At 53.6% G+C, this 16,788-nt stretch overlaps 1 protein-coding gene across 4 annotated transcripts in view; it reads right to left on the reverse strand.

Moving 5' to 3' along the window:
* The window catches only part of SYT7 (synaptotagmin 7), a 159,771-nt gene that overhangs the window by 70,993 nt on the left and 71,990 nt on the right, over positions 1 to 16,788 (reverse strand). For all 4 annotated transcript variants that reach the window (XM_032776387.2, XM_032776386.2, XM_032776385.2 and 1 more), the window contains exon 2: positions 9,693 to 9,796. In XM_032776387.2, the coding sequence (XP_032632278.1) occupies positions 9,693 to 9,796 (104 nt within the window). The remainder of the gene's footprint in view (positions 1 to 9,692; positions 9,797 to 16,788) is intronic.

The following is a 16,788-nucleotide window of genomic DNA, read 5'->3' on the forward strand; positions in this document are numbered from 1 at the left end:
GATGGTTAACTTCAGAGCCAGTCACCACAAACGTCTGAACTTTGGAGAACTTTGCCAGGACCTAGTTGAGCTGATAACTTTTGCCAACTTCAGGCTGAATTCAGCATCTCCAGAGCTCTACAGCTGCTGGCAGAGCATAAGGTCCAGCAGGTGAGCTCCTGTCTTTGCTAGCAGCACAACTCGGAGACTTTGTCACCTTCATCAGCGAACCAGCTTCGGTTTAAGCTGCTCCCTAGCCAGCCACACTCCCTCAGCCCAGCCACTGCAGTTCAACAAGGCCGCAGACACCCCCGGCCCAGCTCATGAGATCTCTGAGCTCCATTGTCCAAAAGGTCTAGGTTAGAGGAGGTTACAGACACGGCCAGAGCTGCCTGCAGCACGTGGAAACTCTGTCCTGGGAACCTCTTGTGTTCCAGGCACCCATAAGCTCTGTTAAATGATGCGGGTTCCAGAACGGCGCAGACTCTGCCAAGAGCAGGCTGCAGTGTCCACAGGCTCCATTAGTGAAACTGCTCAGGTGTGAAGCTGGTAGGGGCTTTGCCAGCACGGTCTCCAGTGAACCCCATTGGTCAAAATGTTCCCATCCAAGGAGGTTTCATGCTCAAGCCAGTGGAGTAGTTCTTTCCAGTGCAATGCTGAATACCAAGTACAGTGCCAGCTTGACACCACATTTAGGACTGTAGCAGAATATAGGGGCAGATCCTGGTCTGTGCCCCTGGGATGGTGCAAAGGGGAACAAAGCCATCAAGGAGCCTAATGACCATCCCAGCAGGATTAGAAGTGGGCACTTCAAGAGGTGTCTGGCTGTTGTTCATACTAGCTGGAGTGAAGCATGAGTTAGAGGCAAGTGATTTAGGGTGGATGGTACAAGGGATAACTGGTTGCCTTGGTTACAAAGGGATGGGTCTTTGGGGGAGGTCAAAGGACATGCAACTCACAGCGCAACTTCCACCAAATTCAGTGGGAGCTGGATCTGCTTCCAGCTGAATCTGGCCTACATGCCAAAGTAGGACAGATGTGCACACTTCCTGAGCTGAGTGAGACACATGACATTGCTGCTGATGGGCGGGCTGAGAGGAGCTCTGTTATCTGACATGACGGGACAGCCATTGCGGGCTGGCTTCCCTTTCCTCAGTATGCATCTAGCCACCTCTCTATCTTAACCCACTTTGTCCTTCACGCTTTCCTCACCCTGATCCCCCCTTTGTCCAATGCATCTGCTTTTAGATAAGACAGTAGGGACTGGGTGAGGAAACTGTTTAGCTGGGGACAATCATTAGTAGGCACCTCAGAGGCAAGGATACCAGGAAACTGACTCAGACTGGGATAATTGCATGGCCATGGTGCCTTGTCAAGGGCAAAAAACTCCCCTCCACAGACACTGATGAGCAGGGCGCTGGTTCAGACCAGCGTGGGAACGAGATCAACCTGAATTGCTGGCCGGCACCTACTGCACTGTCAGTGCTCCCAGTCAGAGCGCCCCCTGCTGGGCTCAGGGAAGGCTGCAGCTCACCAGTTGTGACTCCAGCTGGTTGGATCTTGTGCATAAAGCACAGGATGGGGACGCAGAAGATCTGGATTAAATTCTTTACACTGTGTGACTGTGGGGCAGATCACTTCATCTCCCATGGGAGTTAGAAGCCTAAACAGCTTTGAGAGTCTAGGCCTCAGTGCCCCACCTGTAAAAGGGGATTGTGGCGCTGTAAGCTCTTCAGGCCAGGCGCTGACTCTGACTCTGTCTGTGCAGAGCCTGGCAATGGGCCAGCAAGCTTGGTGGGGGGGCCTCTAAGAGCTACTAGCACAGAGATAATAACAAATCCCAGAGCCTACTTGTTATCTCCCCAACCCCAGGTACATCGCTGAGCTGAGCCAACCATTGCCCCAGGGCCAGGCTATGAGGTGTCTCCCCTTTGTCCAATTCCCTGCTCCTTTGTTCTATGCCCTCCTCCTCCTTCTCAGCCCTTCAGTCATTTCAGGCCACGGCCTGGGCTATGAAGGACCTGGATTCCTGTACTGGAGGTGAAGCTGTCACTCCTCTCTGCCCTCCTCCTGCATTCTCCAAACTCTCTCTGTTCTCCGAGCCTTTCCTACTCTACCTCTCCCAGGTCAGCAGCATCAGGCCAGCCACGTGCTGAGTGAAGGGGGTGGGGGAGCTGCACACTCCTCCAATGCTTCAGTACAGGCTGGTCTTTTGCAGCAGCAGCTTCACCCCTGCAGGAGCTATGTACTCACCGGTCAGTGCTGGCGAGTCATGTAGCTGGCTATGTTGGGAAACTCTCGTTGGGCAAGCCTGCTCCCTGTGTCAGGGAGACAAGGCCACACCCTCAGCTAGTGCGAACGTGTGCAGATCCAACAACTGCCATGCACCTGCTGGGACTCTGGCTTATTGTGCTGTGGAGACACGGTGCCCAGCTGGCCAACCCCTGGCTCCCTCGGCCAAAGGGGTGACTGCTCCATCTGTCAAGGTCTGAGGGCAGCTGGGCATTGTGGAGTGGGGTGAGTGTCTCTGAGGGCAGGAGCCTGGATCCCCAGGAACACAGGTTCAGCTACCCTCACGCCTCCCCTCGGGGCAGCCTTGTGCAATGGCTCCCATTACCGGAGTGCATGCCCAAATGCTGCAGATGGGGGACAGACTGGCAGGGCAGAGGGAGCTCACACTTCAGGCTCTCCCAAAGAGCATGCTCTGCTGCGACTTCCAGCATCTTTCTGCACAGGGGACAGGAGGGATTGGGGTGCAGGGAACTGAAAGGGGACTCTGTGGGCAGGCTGCTGGATGGGGACAGAAGACAACCAGACAGACAGGTCACACAGACCCTTGTGCCCAGCTGCCACAAGCCCAAAGGAGGAGTCAGCAACCTAATCAGTCAGGAGGCGGAAGAGAGGTGGAGGATTCTTTGCAAGGAGTGCAATGGAGATGCTCTGTGACAGCCAATTTCCGCCACTGCTCCCTGGCACCTGCCCCACCAAAATCACAGGGCAAGATGGGAACTTGATTTCCCAAACTCGGCCAGCAGGATGGAAGAAGGGCTCTTCCCCCACCTGGCCCGGGCCTTCTTCCTTCACTTCATCCCAATCCTTTCCTCTGGGGCATGGAGGAGCCTGAAGGCACGCTGAATCAGAAGGGCAACCACATGCTAGCTATCCTACCTGGGATATCTGCCAGGTGTGCTCGGACTGGCTCAGCTGCCCAGCTGCAGAGTACTGCCAGGCCAGCGTGACTCAGAGCAGCCACAGTGAGCAATGGAAGACCCAGCATAAGCCACTGGAGGACACAGCAACACTGGAGAGCTGGCCATGGTGGGAGCTCATGGGTACTTCAGGCCCAGCCTCTCCCAGCAGGGGGCACTGTAAGGGGTGCTGGCTCTGGGGGAGCTCCCAGCTATTGCCGTGCTAGCCTCTCCCAGCTGGGGCTGCAGCAGGAAATGGAATAGGAGTCATACCAGAGGTTCCTAAATTGCGATCTGGGGAGCACTTGTGCATGGGCCATCAGGTAAAGCTGCTGCTCCTCGTTGTCCTTATTCAGTCGCATTAAGTAAAGATAGAAACACATTCAATTCGTTTCCTCGGGTCCCTGCTCCATGGCGGGAAGGCTGGTGTTGCCCAGGGCTGTTGCACCTGGGAGGGCAGGTGTCCCTGAGACAAGCTCAGGATGAAAATATGGGCCATGCTATGAACCAGGAGGATGATCCCCTGGCCTTGATGCTGTGATTAAAGTAGCCAGACAGCCAATGGCCAGAAGGCCCTCACAGCATCTCTGGTTCCAGCCTCCCTGACAAGCCAGCACTACAGGAGTGAATGAGCCGGCAGCTGGGTGCGGACAGGCTGGGCATGTTTCAGCTGCATTTGGGGAGGAGGTGAGAGGCTTTCACCTTCTTGCTTTTGCTTCTAAATTTAGCCCGCTGGACTCGTTAGCAGTCTGTGCTGCTTGCGCTCCCCGGCGCGTGCATACTGACGGACTGCGGCGGCTGTGACCTTCCCTCCTCATCAGCTGCTGCTCCTGGTCCCCACGGGAGACTCCTGACAGGTGGCACATGGCAGCAGTGTCTGCATTAACTCTCATTAGCCCCAGAGAAGCTAGTGGACCTGCCAGAGCTCTTTCCCTTTAGCCAGACAGGACTCGGAGTAGGTGAAGCAGGGGGAAGAGAGCCAGTGGTCAGGTGTTGCCGCTGCTGCTATAACACAGAGATACTTCTGAGCTGGCTCAGCTCTTCCTCCATCTCCCTTGGATTGGATGGAGGGGAGGCTCTGCCCTGTTTGCTGCTGGCCAGGCAATGCTCTCTCAGCATAGCGGCTGGATGCCTGGGTGAGGGAGGAGGCCGGATGGCTGGCAGACGGCAGTAACTGTGGTTTAGGAGAGATAGGCAGATACATGCGCGGCTGGGGAGTGCCAGGAGATTCTCCTCACCATGGCATGGATCTTCGGCCTACCAAGGGGACCTGTTAGAGGTTGTGGCTCTGTGACCTTGGGAGAGGATTCCTCCCTCTGTCCTCAGTGCCCAGCCCAGCTACTCTAGCTTGGCACTGGTTGGGCATGGATTTGGCCCTGCAGCGCTTACGCAGGCAGAACTCTATTACCTTCCAGGGCACTCTCCTGGGTACTGAGAACAGGATGCTTCTGAGGGAGGGAGGGTGTTGGGGGTGGGAACAGCGGCAGAGTCTTAAGGAGGAGGAAGTCACCCTTCACCGTAGGCAGCTGATCACTCCACGGCTCCCCAACCCCACTTAACCAGCCACCTAGCTCCCTATCCCTTCTCGTTACCCTCAGGCAGCCTGGAGAGCTGGTCCCAGGCAGCGGCCAGGGCTGTCCTTCCCCTCCCAGCGAGTCCTTGTTTCTCTTGTGCGGCCAGCTGAAGTGTTTTTGAACCTGGCCCCAGGCCCAGTTACCACTGAACAGGGAGCTCTTCAATTCATCTCACTTCCTCCCAGGCTGCCTGGTTTATTAATTTGGCTCCCGGCCGCAGGGCTTTACTTATTAATGTGGCAGTATCGGCACTTAACTCTCTTGTTTGTGAATGTAAACATCCTCGGCCCTCCTCGACATTCCACACGCCAGCTTCCCCGGGCCATAAATCACGGGAAGCCAAACAGCCTGGATCCGGGCAGTAGGGTGACAGAGCCAGAGAGTTGGCAGATAGAAATTGGGGTGGAGCTGCGCTGATACCTGCTGGAGGGCTGGGGACAGAGAGCTGCCTGTGTGTGTGAAGGTGCAGCAGGGAGACGATCCTAGGAATGTTCCTCTGGAAAGACAGATGCTGTCTCTTTTTAATGCCAGTTTTAAAAAGAAGGTGCTATGGCTTTTTAATTGCTCCTGGTGCCCTGCCTCTCCCTCTCGGGCCCAGGCAGGTGGAAAGGGGAGGTCACATTATTTCTAGCGTGGTGTTTGTTGTTTGGAGACTGAAAAAAACCTCAAAATAGCCACCTTCGGAGCACTTGACCCATTTTCCAATCTTAGCCGTGCACAGAGAGGCTTCATGGCAGAAGGAAACGAAAGAGAATGTGCTACTGAATCCTGGACAGGAGGGCACTGTGGGGAATTGGGGTGGGTGGGGGCTGCAGGGCACTCTGGGAAATCTGGCAAGGCAGGGCCCACAGGGCATTGTGGGGAACTGTGGTGGGTGGGGGCCGCAGGGCAGTGGGGGCCTGCAGGTCCATTCATTAGGGGATAACGCAGCAATGCTGCGCAGCCTCCCTCCCTCTGTGCTGCTCATACCAATGCAGAGCCAGAGCAGAGCAGGAGCGGGGCCAGCTCATTACCATGCATCACCAATATATATATTTATTTCGAAAACTTCCCTTTATGTTGTACAAACATTTTCACCCAAACATTTAATTATCACATCTTCGAAGGAGCAAAATAAAAGCTGCAGCCGCCACCACAGAGCCTCACTCAGGAAATGCCTCTCACGGCTGCGCTGCTGTCATTGTGGGACGGGACTCCAGTGGCCCCGGACACCAGTTTGCCCACACATCCAGGGGTGGCACCTCTACTAACTCTCCCCTGTAAACCCCAACTGACTGCTCTTCTACCTGTTACTAACACCCCAAGTGGCTCCCACTGTGCACCCCAAATTACCTCTTTTATGCCTCTCACTGCATACCTCAATGTGTCTCCGTAGACATCTCATTGTGTACCCCTAATTAAACTCCTCTGCCCTGTACCCCAATTCCTCCTCTTAGGTCTCATGCTGGGCCCTCAGTATCTGCCTCCCATTCAAATCATGTGCCGTTTTCTTTATACAGAAGAGGGAGCATCTTACCCCCAACTCTCAAACCCCAGTTTGTTCCTGATTCCCGACACCCCATGAGCTCAATTAGATTTATTTGGTTGTGGTTGATTTTCATAACAAGTAACTTCCTTTCTGCTAGGGAACGTGAAGGCTGCTGTTAGGAAAGTTACATTTTGTCACTCTGCTATTTAATTAACAATCTGAATGAATTAATAAGTAAAGGATCTTGCTGAGATTCCAAATTAATGAAACAACTGCTATCCCAATCAGAGGTGAATGGAAGAGCTGCTACTTCTCAGACAGGCAGGTGCGTTCTTAGAAATGGTAAGGCAGAAAATCAAGCCTTGATCGTTTCCAATTTCAAGAGGCATAAAGAGCAGCAGCAGTGTGTGTCTAAATGAAACATCTTATTCCTTGAGATTAAGTTTTGTTAGACAAGAACTAAGTCTGAAAATAAAGTGTCCTGTAAAATAATAATAGGGGAAAGTTACAGGTGTTTTAAAAACTCTCCAAACTCAGGAACTGCATAGTTAAATTTCTGACAGTCACCTTAACTCTGCCCCAGGATCCCTGCCCATACTCCATCAGGGGGTGCATAGTTCAGTGGTTTGAGCATTGGCCTGCTAAACCCAGGGTTGTGAGCTCAATCCTTAAGGAGGCCACTTAGGGATCTAGGGCAAAATCAGTACTTGGTCCTGCTAGTGAAGGCAGGGGGCTGGACTCAATGACCTTAAGGGTCCCTTCCGGTTCTAGGAGATAGGATATCTCCATTTAGAAAGGAAAAAAAAGCTGTCATGTGGAACAAATTATCCAAATAGTGCCTCCTACATGGTAGAAGGAAAGGGGGCTCTGTGAGGTATTAGGTGAGTGCTAGGGTGAACTCAAGGCAGAGCCTTAGATTCTTCAGACCCGAGCCCTGATTCCATCAGCAGGCAGCACATGGCCAGCTGCTGATGCCATGTGCCAGATTTTGCAGGACTCAGGAGGTGGCTGGGCATGACACCCCCTGCCCTGGGGTATATGTGTGGGGAAAGGCATGTGCTGGCTGAGGTGTGAGGAGGCTGCAAAGCCAGGAGTACCTGTCTCCTCCATGGGGAGAGGGGCAGAGGTACAGGCCCAGCTCAGATGGATGAGGCATCTGAGGATCTACAGCCAGCCTGGGGGAGGGCAGGCCTGGAACGTAGTGGGCAGCTGGAGACTCTGATCCCTCCAGGAAGGTGGGGAAACCACATGGGCCTCTCCTAGGGTTGCCAAATTTCTGGTTGCACAAAACCGAACACCCTAGCCCCGGCCCTGTCCTGAGGCCCCACCCCTGCTCACTACATTCCCTCTCCCTTGGTGGCTTGCTCTCCCTCACTTTCACTGGGCCGGGGCAGGGGGTGTGGGCTCCAGATGGGGCCAGAAGTGAGGGGTACAGGAGGGGACTCTGGACTGCAGCATGGAGTTAGGGTGCAGGGTGGGTGGGGCCAGGGGTGAGGTGTTTGGGGTGCAGGAGGGGGCTCCAAATTTTGAGGGGACTCAGGGCTGGGGTGTGGGCTTAACTTGGGTGGCTCCTGGTCAGCGGTGCAGCGGGGGGGCTGCGCACACCCAGGAAGTGGCCAGCAGGTCTGGATCCTTGGTGGGGGGCTCCATGCACTGCTCTCGCCCGCAGGCACTGTCGCCCCTCCCCAGCTCCCATTGACCATGGTTCCTGGTCAATGGGAGTGCAGAGCTGGTGCTCGCGCAGCATGTGGACCCCTGTGGCCCCCCAGCCTAGGAGTTGGACCTGCTGGCTGCTTCTGGGGCGCAGCACGGTGCCAGCCAGGACAGGTAGGGACTAGCCTGCCTTAGTGCTACAGCATCACTGACTGGACTTTTAACAGCCCAGTTGGAGGTGCTGATTGGAGCCACCAAGGTCCTTTTTTGACCAGGTGTTCCAATCAAAAACCAGACACCTGGTCACCTTAACCTCTCCAGCCAGTGCAGGATGCAGCAGGTGTGACCAAAGCCTGTTTGCACTAAACTGTAAGGCTGGGCTCTGCTGATCATAGAATATCAGGACTGGAAGGGACCTCAGGAGGTCATCTAGTCCAACCCCCTGCTCAAAGCAGGATTAAATCCCAGAAAGATTTTTACCCCACTTCCCTAAATAGCCCCCTCAAGGATTGAACTCACAACCCTGGGTTTAGCAGGCCAATGCTCAAGCCACTGAGATATTGCTCCCCACTAGTGTCTGGCCAATGTCTTCTGCTGGTCAGCTGTGTGCCTGGACTCCCCATGCATGCTGGCCTTCTGCAGGCCATTAGTGTGGCGTGGGGCTCAGAGAAGCCTGAGCTCCAGGCTCGGCCCTTTCCTTTCATCTCAATTGCTTTCCCTGTCTTCAAAGGAAAACCCATCAGGGCAAAGTGGGGCCTGAGAGGGGCCCCAGGGCTGGACCCTGCTCAGTGCCCTGACCCTTCTGGCCTCTTCCAGGCAGGGGGACTGTAGATTTCCCTGCTGTGTGTGTGTGTGTGTTGGAGAGCTCAAGCACACCATTGCACAGGCCAGGAAAGCATTCCTGCCCTGACTCCTCCATGCAGTCTGGGAAGGACTGGCCTTCCTCTGAAGAATTCAGGTACCGCTGGGAGAAGGATCTTGCTAGACTCATGGCTTGATCCAGGGTGGGAAGAAGGACAGAGAGAGAGAGAAACGTAAAGAAAGGAAACTGCCAGGTGTCGTACGTGGTCGAGCCAGCCAACCACGTCAACGACAGCACTGCACGGCACCCGGGCTTCTAACAGCGAGATCCCTCTCTTACCGACAGCTCTGATTTTGGGGGTACCCCATGTTCTGCAGGAAGCAGGGGCTGTCTGCTCTGAGTTTGGGGCTGCCCCACATTCGGGGGTGGGGATGGATGACAGAGGGCTTGCTGGCTGTGCTATATTCTAAGCTGTGGTTCAGAGGTGAAGGAAGCTGCAGCAGCTGAGGTTGAGGGGGGAGCCATGTTGCCCTTTGGTCAGCATGAGTGGAGGGGGGGAGTCTCCAGGGTGCGGGGGTGGTGGTTCCACCCTTGTGCTCTGGTGAGGGGCTAGGTTAGGGTCCTACCATTACAGGTGAGGCATTGCTGGGGACTGTGGAGTCTCTGCTCCGGGCCGTGACACCTCATTCAGGAGACACTCCCCCACACTCCCTCTCTGCTTTAAACCAGCGGCTCTCCCAGACCTAGTCCTCTCTGGCCAAGCACTGCCCTTGGGCGGCTGCTCCTCTCTTGGCTGCCCTGGTTTCCCTGCCCTGCGTTTCATGCTGCTCTCATTCCCCACAGTCGTGGATGATGATGCTGCAGCACAGATTGCCCATGCCGTGTCCCGCGTGGTGTAATTAAATCCCTGCTGTTACCTGCCACCCGGCAGCCCCACCCTCTGCCTGGGGCAGCCTCACCCCACAGATGTTCCTAACCCAAACAACCCTCGGGCAGCAAGGCCCTCCACACCAAGTCATGGCACTTACCAGTTTGCGCTGGCACCACTGGCAGATCCCGCACAGGACGATGGTGACGCTAAGGCTGACGGTGATGATGGCTGAGACCAGGAGGACATCGCGGGAGCGCACTCCTGGCAAGAGGAAACCACAAGGTCAGGCCCCTGGACGAGGGGGAGAGCGGGCACAACAGGGCTGGCAAGGGAGGGACACAAAGCTTCCACTGGCCTGGTCTGTCCTGAGCCGACCTCCCGGCACAGTCCCTGCAGGACAGTCCCAGGCACAGATGCTGGGGAAAGCTCAGCCTTCGGGGAGAAGGACAGGCAGCACGGGCAGAGCGCTGAGGATGACAGTGGCCATGTGATTGGTCAGACAGAGTCTGGACAGGTCACCAGCCACACATGGTAGCACATGGACCCACTCCCACCTTGCAGCACTTGAACTCTGGCACCATGACTCATGTCCCAGTATGGTGCCCATTCCACTCTGACATCTGATGGTAACGTAGACCCTCAAGGCCACCCCACTGTGGCCTCAAAGGATGAGGTGTTACCCCGAACACCTACCCAGGCATGCATCCAGATGCATAAGATGCCCGACAGTGAGATCCCCCCACCCTCACCCAGACAGAGGGAGCAGCATGGGACAACCACCAGCAAGAGCCACCCAGACATGGTGCTACACGGGATGCCCAGCAAAGAGAGTTGGTCCATTCTAACCAAGACAGAATGCAGTCTGTATATCAGAGCCATTGGCTCACAATTAGTTAGTGTATTAGGGCAGCCCCTGCATTCCAGTCCAGATCAGGCTCCCACACTCTAAAAACACTCCCTGAGAACAGCCCCTGCCCAGAGAATTTACAATCTCCGTTACACGCATCCAAATACAGCACAACAGACTGCGTCAGGTGTTAGGCCAAGCCAGGGCCCTGCTTGTTCGTGGATCTCACAAAACATTATAGCCAGATATATCGAACCTCCTCTCTAGGTACAGTCCACTGCACAGATCACATTGCAGTGGGATAGCCCATCTCCAAGCCAGACAACATGCATTGCATACAGGGGAGATAGTGAGGATTCACTCTGTCATTTGATCTGTTTATTTTCTAAAATGTGCCAGCCTGCCGGGACATGGCTGTCAAAGTACAATGGGGCAGTTCATCCCTGGGCAGCTTGAATTACGTACCTCTCCAATCTACTGGAATTCTCTGGAGGAGTCAACTAACTAACGCAGAGATTCTGGGCCTGACAGTGTGTGTGTCATCAATAGGTAACAGAGTGTGGCAGTCAACCTGCCCTGCCCATATTTCTAAACAGCAGGAGGGGGCTGGCTAGACAAAGGAGAGGGTGGAAAGGCTTGAGGACAACTGAACTAGCATATAAGGGAGGCATGGCTGATGGACTTTCAAAAGAGTTGTGACCAAGCACATCACAAGATGCTTTAAGGAAATTACCAGTAAGTCATCGCAGGATGAGGGTAAACTGTCCTGGATTAGAAACTGGGTTAAAGACCGAAAGCAAAGGGCAGGCACAAAAACTCCCTCTCTGACACGGCTAACGGTGTCATGCTTCAATGTCCCCTCCACTGGTAGGACGCCTGGCTGAAAAGTGAAGCGGCAAAGTCTGCAGCTGCCACGGCACTGATTTAATTGAGCGAATACTAGCAGAAGCTGCAAGGAAGGGTTCAGTGAATCTAGGAGATTAGGGCAAGGCAACGGGCTATGAAATTCAGTGGAGATAAGTGCAGGATAATGCATGTTGGAAGGAACATTTTGAACTACTCCTACCCCATGATGAGCTCTAAATACACCATAACCACTCAGGAAAAAGGCTGAGGCACCATCGCAAACATTTCAATGGGAACCTCTCAGTGCGTAGGGGCACGCAGGCAGAATTGCAAACAAGATGTTTAGGCAGGAAAGGGATAAAGGAAAAACAGAGTATAAAAGTGCAGCTATTCTAACGCCGTTCTGTACATCAGTGATGTGCCCCCACCTGGAATACTGTGTGCCACTCTGGGTGATCTATCTACCCACCTCATTCGTAGCCCTCTATCACCAAACAATATAGCATTTAGACCAGGGGTAGGCAATCTATGGCACGCGAGTTGATTTTCAGTGGCACTCACACTGCCCGAGTCCTGGCCACTGGTCCAGGGGGATCTGCATTTTAATTTAATTTTAAATGAAGCTTCTTAAACATTTTAAAATGTTATTTACTTTACATAAAACAATAGTTTAGTTACGTATTATAGACTTATAGAAAGAAACCTTTTAAAAATGTTTAAATGTATTACTGGCACGCGAAACCTTAAATTAGAGTGAATAAATGAAGACTCAGCACACCCACTTCTGAAAGGTTGCCGACCGCTGACCTAGACCCTTCCAAAAGGATATCACAGAAATAGAAGTGATCCAGAGAAGGACAATGGAAATGATCTGATGCATAGAAAAACTTCCATGTGCACAGAGATTACAAGGATTAGGACTGTTTGGTTTAGAGAGGAGGTGAATGAGAAAAGACTTGCCAGAGGTCTATAAAACGATGAATAATAGAGACAGAATAAAGTTGGTGCTCTCACTTGCCTTGACTAGGGCAGATCCAATTCAGTTAAAAGGCAAGACATCTAAAGGTAACAAAAGTAAATACCTTTCTATACAAAGTGTAATTAACCTGTGGAACTCCTTGCCACAAGCTGTCAGGACAGACAAGAGCTTAGTAGACTCCCAAAAGGATTAGACTTGTATATGAATATTAAGCACCTCCACAGTTACACTAGCTGTGATACAAATATATGGTGAGAGGCGTCACATTCTATCCTTGAACGATTCTCATGGGAACTTCCCCACCCAGTAAAGAGCATGCGAACCTGCTCCCCTCCCATTGGCCATCTCCTAGCTCCAGCTCCTCTCCCCTACTGATGATCATACAACTGTTGCCCTTATTCACATGGAAGAGTCCCATTCAGAAAGTATTTCATGTATTTTTGGTTTTTTAAATTGTAACTTAGCAGCTGGCAAATAAGGAGGAAGAGCCAGCTCCCCACAACAAGTGCTGGGAGCCCAATCCCTCATGTTTCAAGACCCAGGCTCTCCACTATCAGCTTGGGGCTAGGAAGAGACCTCTGCTACGGGCAACTTAGTCCGCAGCAGTCCATTCGGGGGGAAGCACGTGGAACTGAGCGTTGCTGACACAGCACAGCTGGCTAGAGGCACTGCTGGTCTGGTATTTGGCAGGCCCTGTGCTGCTAGCTGAGTCACCTCTAGTGCAATGGATTTACACCAGGCAGGGATGGGTCCTATTAATTTCATTGCTGGTCATGGTGTATTCCCCTAAGTGACAATACATCCCGGGGGAGGCCTGCCACAGCATCTACTCTGCATCACTCCAATCTCATTGCAAATGGGCCTGATTACTCGGCTGCACTGTCTGGGCTCTCCCTGAATGTTGGCTTTGGGGAATGAGTCACCTTTGTTTACTCAAGCCTGAAAGCCGGATTCTCCCTGTCTCCTGAACCCTTCCATTACCTCCCTTATTGATTCCCCTTTCGGAAACGTCTGTGAGTGGAGGTGGGGCTGGGAGAAGAGGCTGGAAGGATGCCCAGGCCCAAAGTCAGACATTTCTCCCCTCACCAGTCAAGGTCTATATAGCCTGGGCCACAGCAATGCAAGCACCTCCGACTGCCCCACTAGCTAGCCTGGCCTCGGAGCAGGGATAGAGAGGGCAGAAGTGAGGGCTGTCTCTGCCAACAGAGGTGCCAGTTGCCCTGGTGCCCTTAGTGGAGCCCTGACCCTCTGCTATAAGCCTAGGCCTCACTGGACCTAGCGGTGGAGGCTCTGCACCCCATTCCACATCTTCTGAGCTGTTCAGTCTCCCCAGACCTTGGGGCCCGTGAGAGCTAGTGACCTTACAGCAAAGGGCTTTGTACTCCAGGTCTCCTCTTGATGGTCCTTCCCCGTTGGGTGATTGACATTCCCATTGTAGGGGAAGGCTGCCTGGGCCCAGCAGGGTGCCAGCCCGACACTGCAGGATCGATGCTGACAAGGGAGAGCGAGAAAGACCTGGGCAGCCTCGGCCATCGACACACTCTCTGGGAGCCCACGTCCTACAACAAGAAAACCAGGTGACAGCGCAAACAAATCCCAGTTGGGTGCCTGCTAGTGAGCTAGGCTGGGGCCACAGATCTCTGTGCGTGTGGGTGTGTGAAATGGAAAGCGTTACACTTGTAGCCCCCCCGCCATGATACTGACTGACCATCCCAACCTCACAGGGCCGACTCGTGCAGCGCTGACGCAGGGAAAGCTCCTGTTGACGGAAGCTGGGCTTCTGGGTTGACTAGAGCCTACAGGATTTGGCACACAAGCACAGCTGGAGACACACCTGTCTCTCCCCCCGTGAGGGTTGCTCCCTGCAGCCCCTTGCCCACGCCTCGTCCTGTGTTCAGGCGACAGAGGGACGGGGGGAGAGGTCACAGCACTTTCTCGGGGAGGTCGTTCTGCGGCCTAGTAACACACACTTCAGGCGCTGTCCAAATAATCATCAATGCCAATGAATAATTAATTGCTGTAATAATAGTCTATTAATAATTCATAGGGCCATACGCATGCCACTCTTAGGAGCTAGCTCCTGAGGTCCAACCAAACATCAGCTCCACTCCATGCTATCCCATGAGACCCACCTCAGAGCTCTGTCTTAGGCTTTGTCATGCAGGGTGACCCTGGGCCTCCCACTGAGTGGGGGTGTCTATGGAGTTGGTCCCACATGCGCCATCGCAGAGTGGGAGGCTCCACCCTCACTCGCACCCCATTCTCCCGGCTCCTGCTCCCACCCACCTGCCGACGCACACTGCAAACTACACGCCTCAGCCCCGAGAGGGCGAAGGGCTAATGGCAGCGCTGGACCCGCCCTGTGTAACTGGTCTGCCAAGGCAGGGGCAAGGTGGGGAAGCCTGCGCTTGCTTAGTATGCTCGGCAGGGGTTGGGGAGCCAGTCATTGGCACAGCCCCCTCTGCTCCTGTAGGGGACGATCAGCAGGAACACGGACAGAGATTCTCCCAGCCTCAGATCAGGCACAGAGCCTAAGACTAGCCTCCTCCAACCCAATGGTGAGAACACAAAGGGGAATGAACTCAATAACACAGAGCCATGACCCCCTTTCCCCACCCCCTGTAAGTCATCAGACCCTAGGATGCTGCAAGTTTCCTAGGGGCATGCCAGATTCCAGAGCTGCCCAGAGCTGAGCCGCATGATCAGATAGTCACATTCGTGGAGGAGGGACCAGGGGTAGGACACCAGTAGGGTGACCAGATAGCAAGTGTGAAAAATGGGGGGTAATAAGGGCCTATATAAGAAAAAGCCCCAAATATCAGGACTACCCCTATAAAATTGGGACATCTGGTCACCCTAAACACCAGGCAGGTCTGCAAGGAGGATACAGAACAGTCGGGCTGCTCCTGCAATATCTCAGTGTGTTCTCTGCTTGCACAACCGCACATTCCTCTGGTGTTTACATACCCTCCCCATGTCTGTCTGCTGCATCTTGCCTCTATGGCCAGGAGAAAAGACAGCCTGGGGTTATGACGCCTTGCAGGAGGGCCGGTTGGTTCTCCCAGGAACAGCCAGGATGAGGTGGGTCAATGCTTGATCAGGAGACCTCAGACAGTCAGACGCCAGAGTGTGGCTAGACAGGCCCCATTGAGCAGCGGCGGGCTGCCTGAGGCAGTGTGGCTGGCTGGTGACGCAGAACATGACACTTTTCTCTTGGAGTCTGTTGTGAGCTAAAGTCCCAGCATGGTGCTAGGGGAACCTGTGCAGCTGGAGATACTGGGCCAAACCCAATCACTGATGCAGCTACAGGGACTTCTCAGGCGAGTTACCCCATGGTGAAATCGGATCAGCTGGAGGAGTAAATGTCAGCATTCCAGCCTCTTGTGGTCACCAAAGCTCCTCTACAGAAACATGCCCAGAATAGCCCTCAGGTCCTGGCCAAATTCCAAAGCCAAACAAACTCTCCCCAATCAGGGTAAAGTTCCTCTGTGCAGGAAACAGAGCTTTCCTGGGGGCCAGTCCCAGCCTATGGAATGAACTCCCCCAGGAACAAAGGACCACCCCAAACCTCCCCCAGGTTCCGCTCCAAGTGCCAGGTGCATTTCTTTGCCTTTGCCTTCTCTGACATAAATACAGAGCAGCATGCACATGGAAAAACCCCACCACACAGGACACTCCCCTACACACACTCTTGCCCCCGAGGAGAGAACAAACATGAGAGATGTTAGTCACACTGGGTAATGAACAATTGGAAGGCACTTGGACACTCCAATAAGCACGGTAGAGGAACCTCAAGGAAGAGAAAAGAACTCTGTTTCCTTGCAGTTACAACCCCAGAACAGAGATTCTCAACCTTTTCCATACCGTGACCCCAGCCTACAACCCAAAAAATTTCAGGACTCTTCTCCCTTGCCTCCATCTAGCCATAAAGAAATGGAGGGTTATTTAGTGATTCCTTAAAACCTGCGGGGAGTCCAGATACCCAGGATAGAAGATTCTTTTCCACCTCCTGTCTCTCGCACTGTTATGCTGTGGAGAAACAGCTGCCTTTTCCCACCACTGAGGTGGCTGTATTTCAGCTGAGAGCAAGCGACCCCTATTATAATTCTACTTGCCCCATCTCCCTGAGGAGACTTCCTGTGCTTTGAGGTTCTTAGAGGAAAGTGCTGTGGAAGTGCACAGTGAAACAGGGATGATCCCAGGTGAGACTTGGGAGCAAATGGCAGGGGGCCAACGGGCTGCGCAGCTTTGCAAATGCTCCCAGCTTTCCTCCAAAAGAAACGTTTCTTCTAATGTGTTGAAGATGAGGGGGAAGCTTTAGCTGAAGGAAATGTCCAACCAGTAACAGAGGTTGCATTCCTAGAACACTCTCCAAAGATCCCACACGAGTGTCACAGCCCTGCAGGCGAGCATTATTCTCCCCATTTTATGGATGGGGAACCAGAGGCAGAGATAGTGAAGAGACTTGCCCTGGCCCATACAACCAGCAGTCTTACAGCTGGATCTCATTGCTCTGGGCCTTATTTGGACATCGGAGACAGTGGACACAGAGGCTAAATTAAGTCACACTGGAAATTGGGT

The sequence above is a fragment of the Chelonoidis abingdonii genome, chromosome 4 (genome assembly GCF_003597395.2).
Source record: "Chelonoidis abingdonii isolate Lonesome George chromosome 4, CheloAbing_2.0, whole genome shotgun sequence".
In the NCBI taxonomy this organism is placed as follows: Eukaryota; Metazoa; Chordata; order Testudines; family Testudinidae; genus Chelonoidis; species Chelonoidis abingdonii.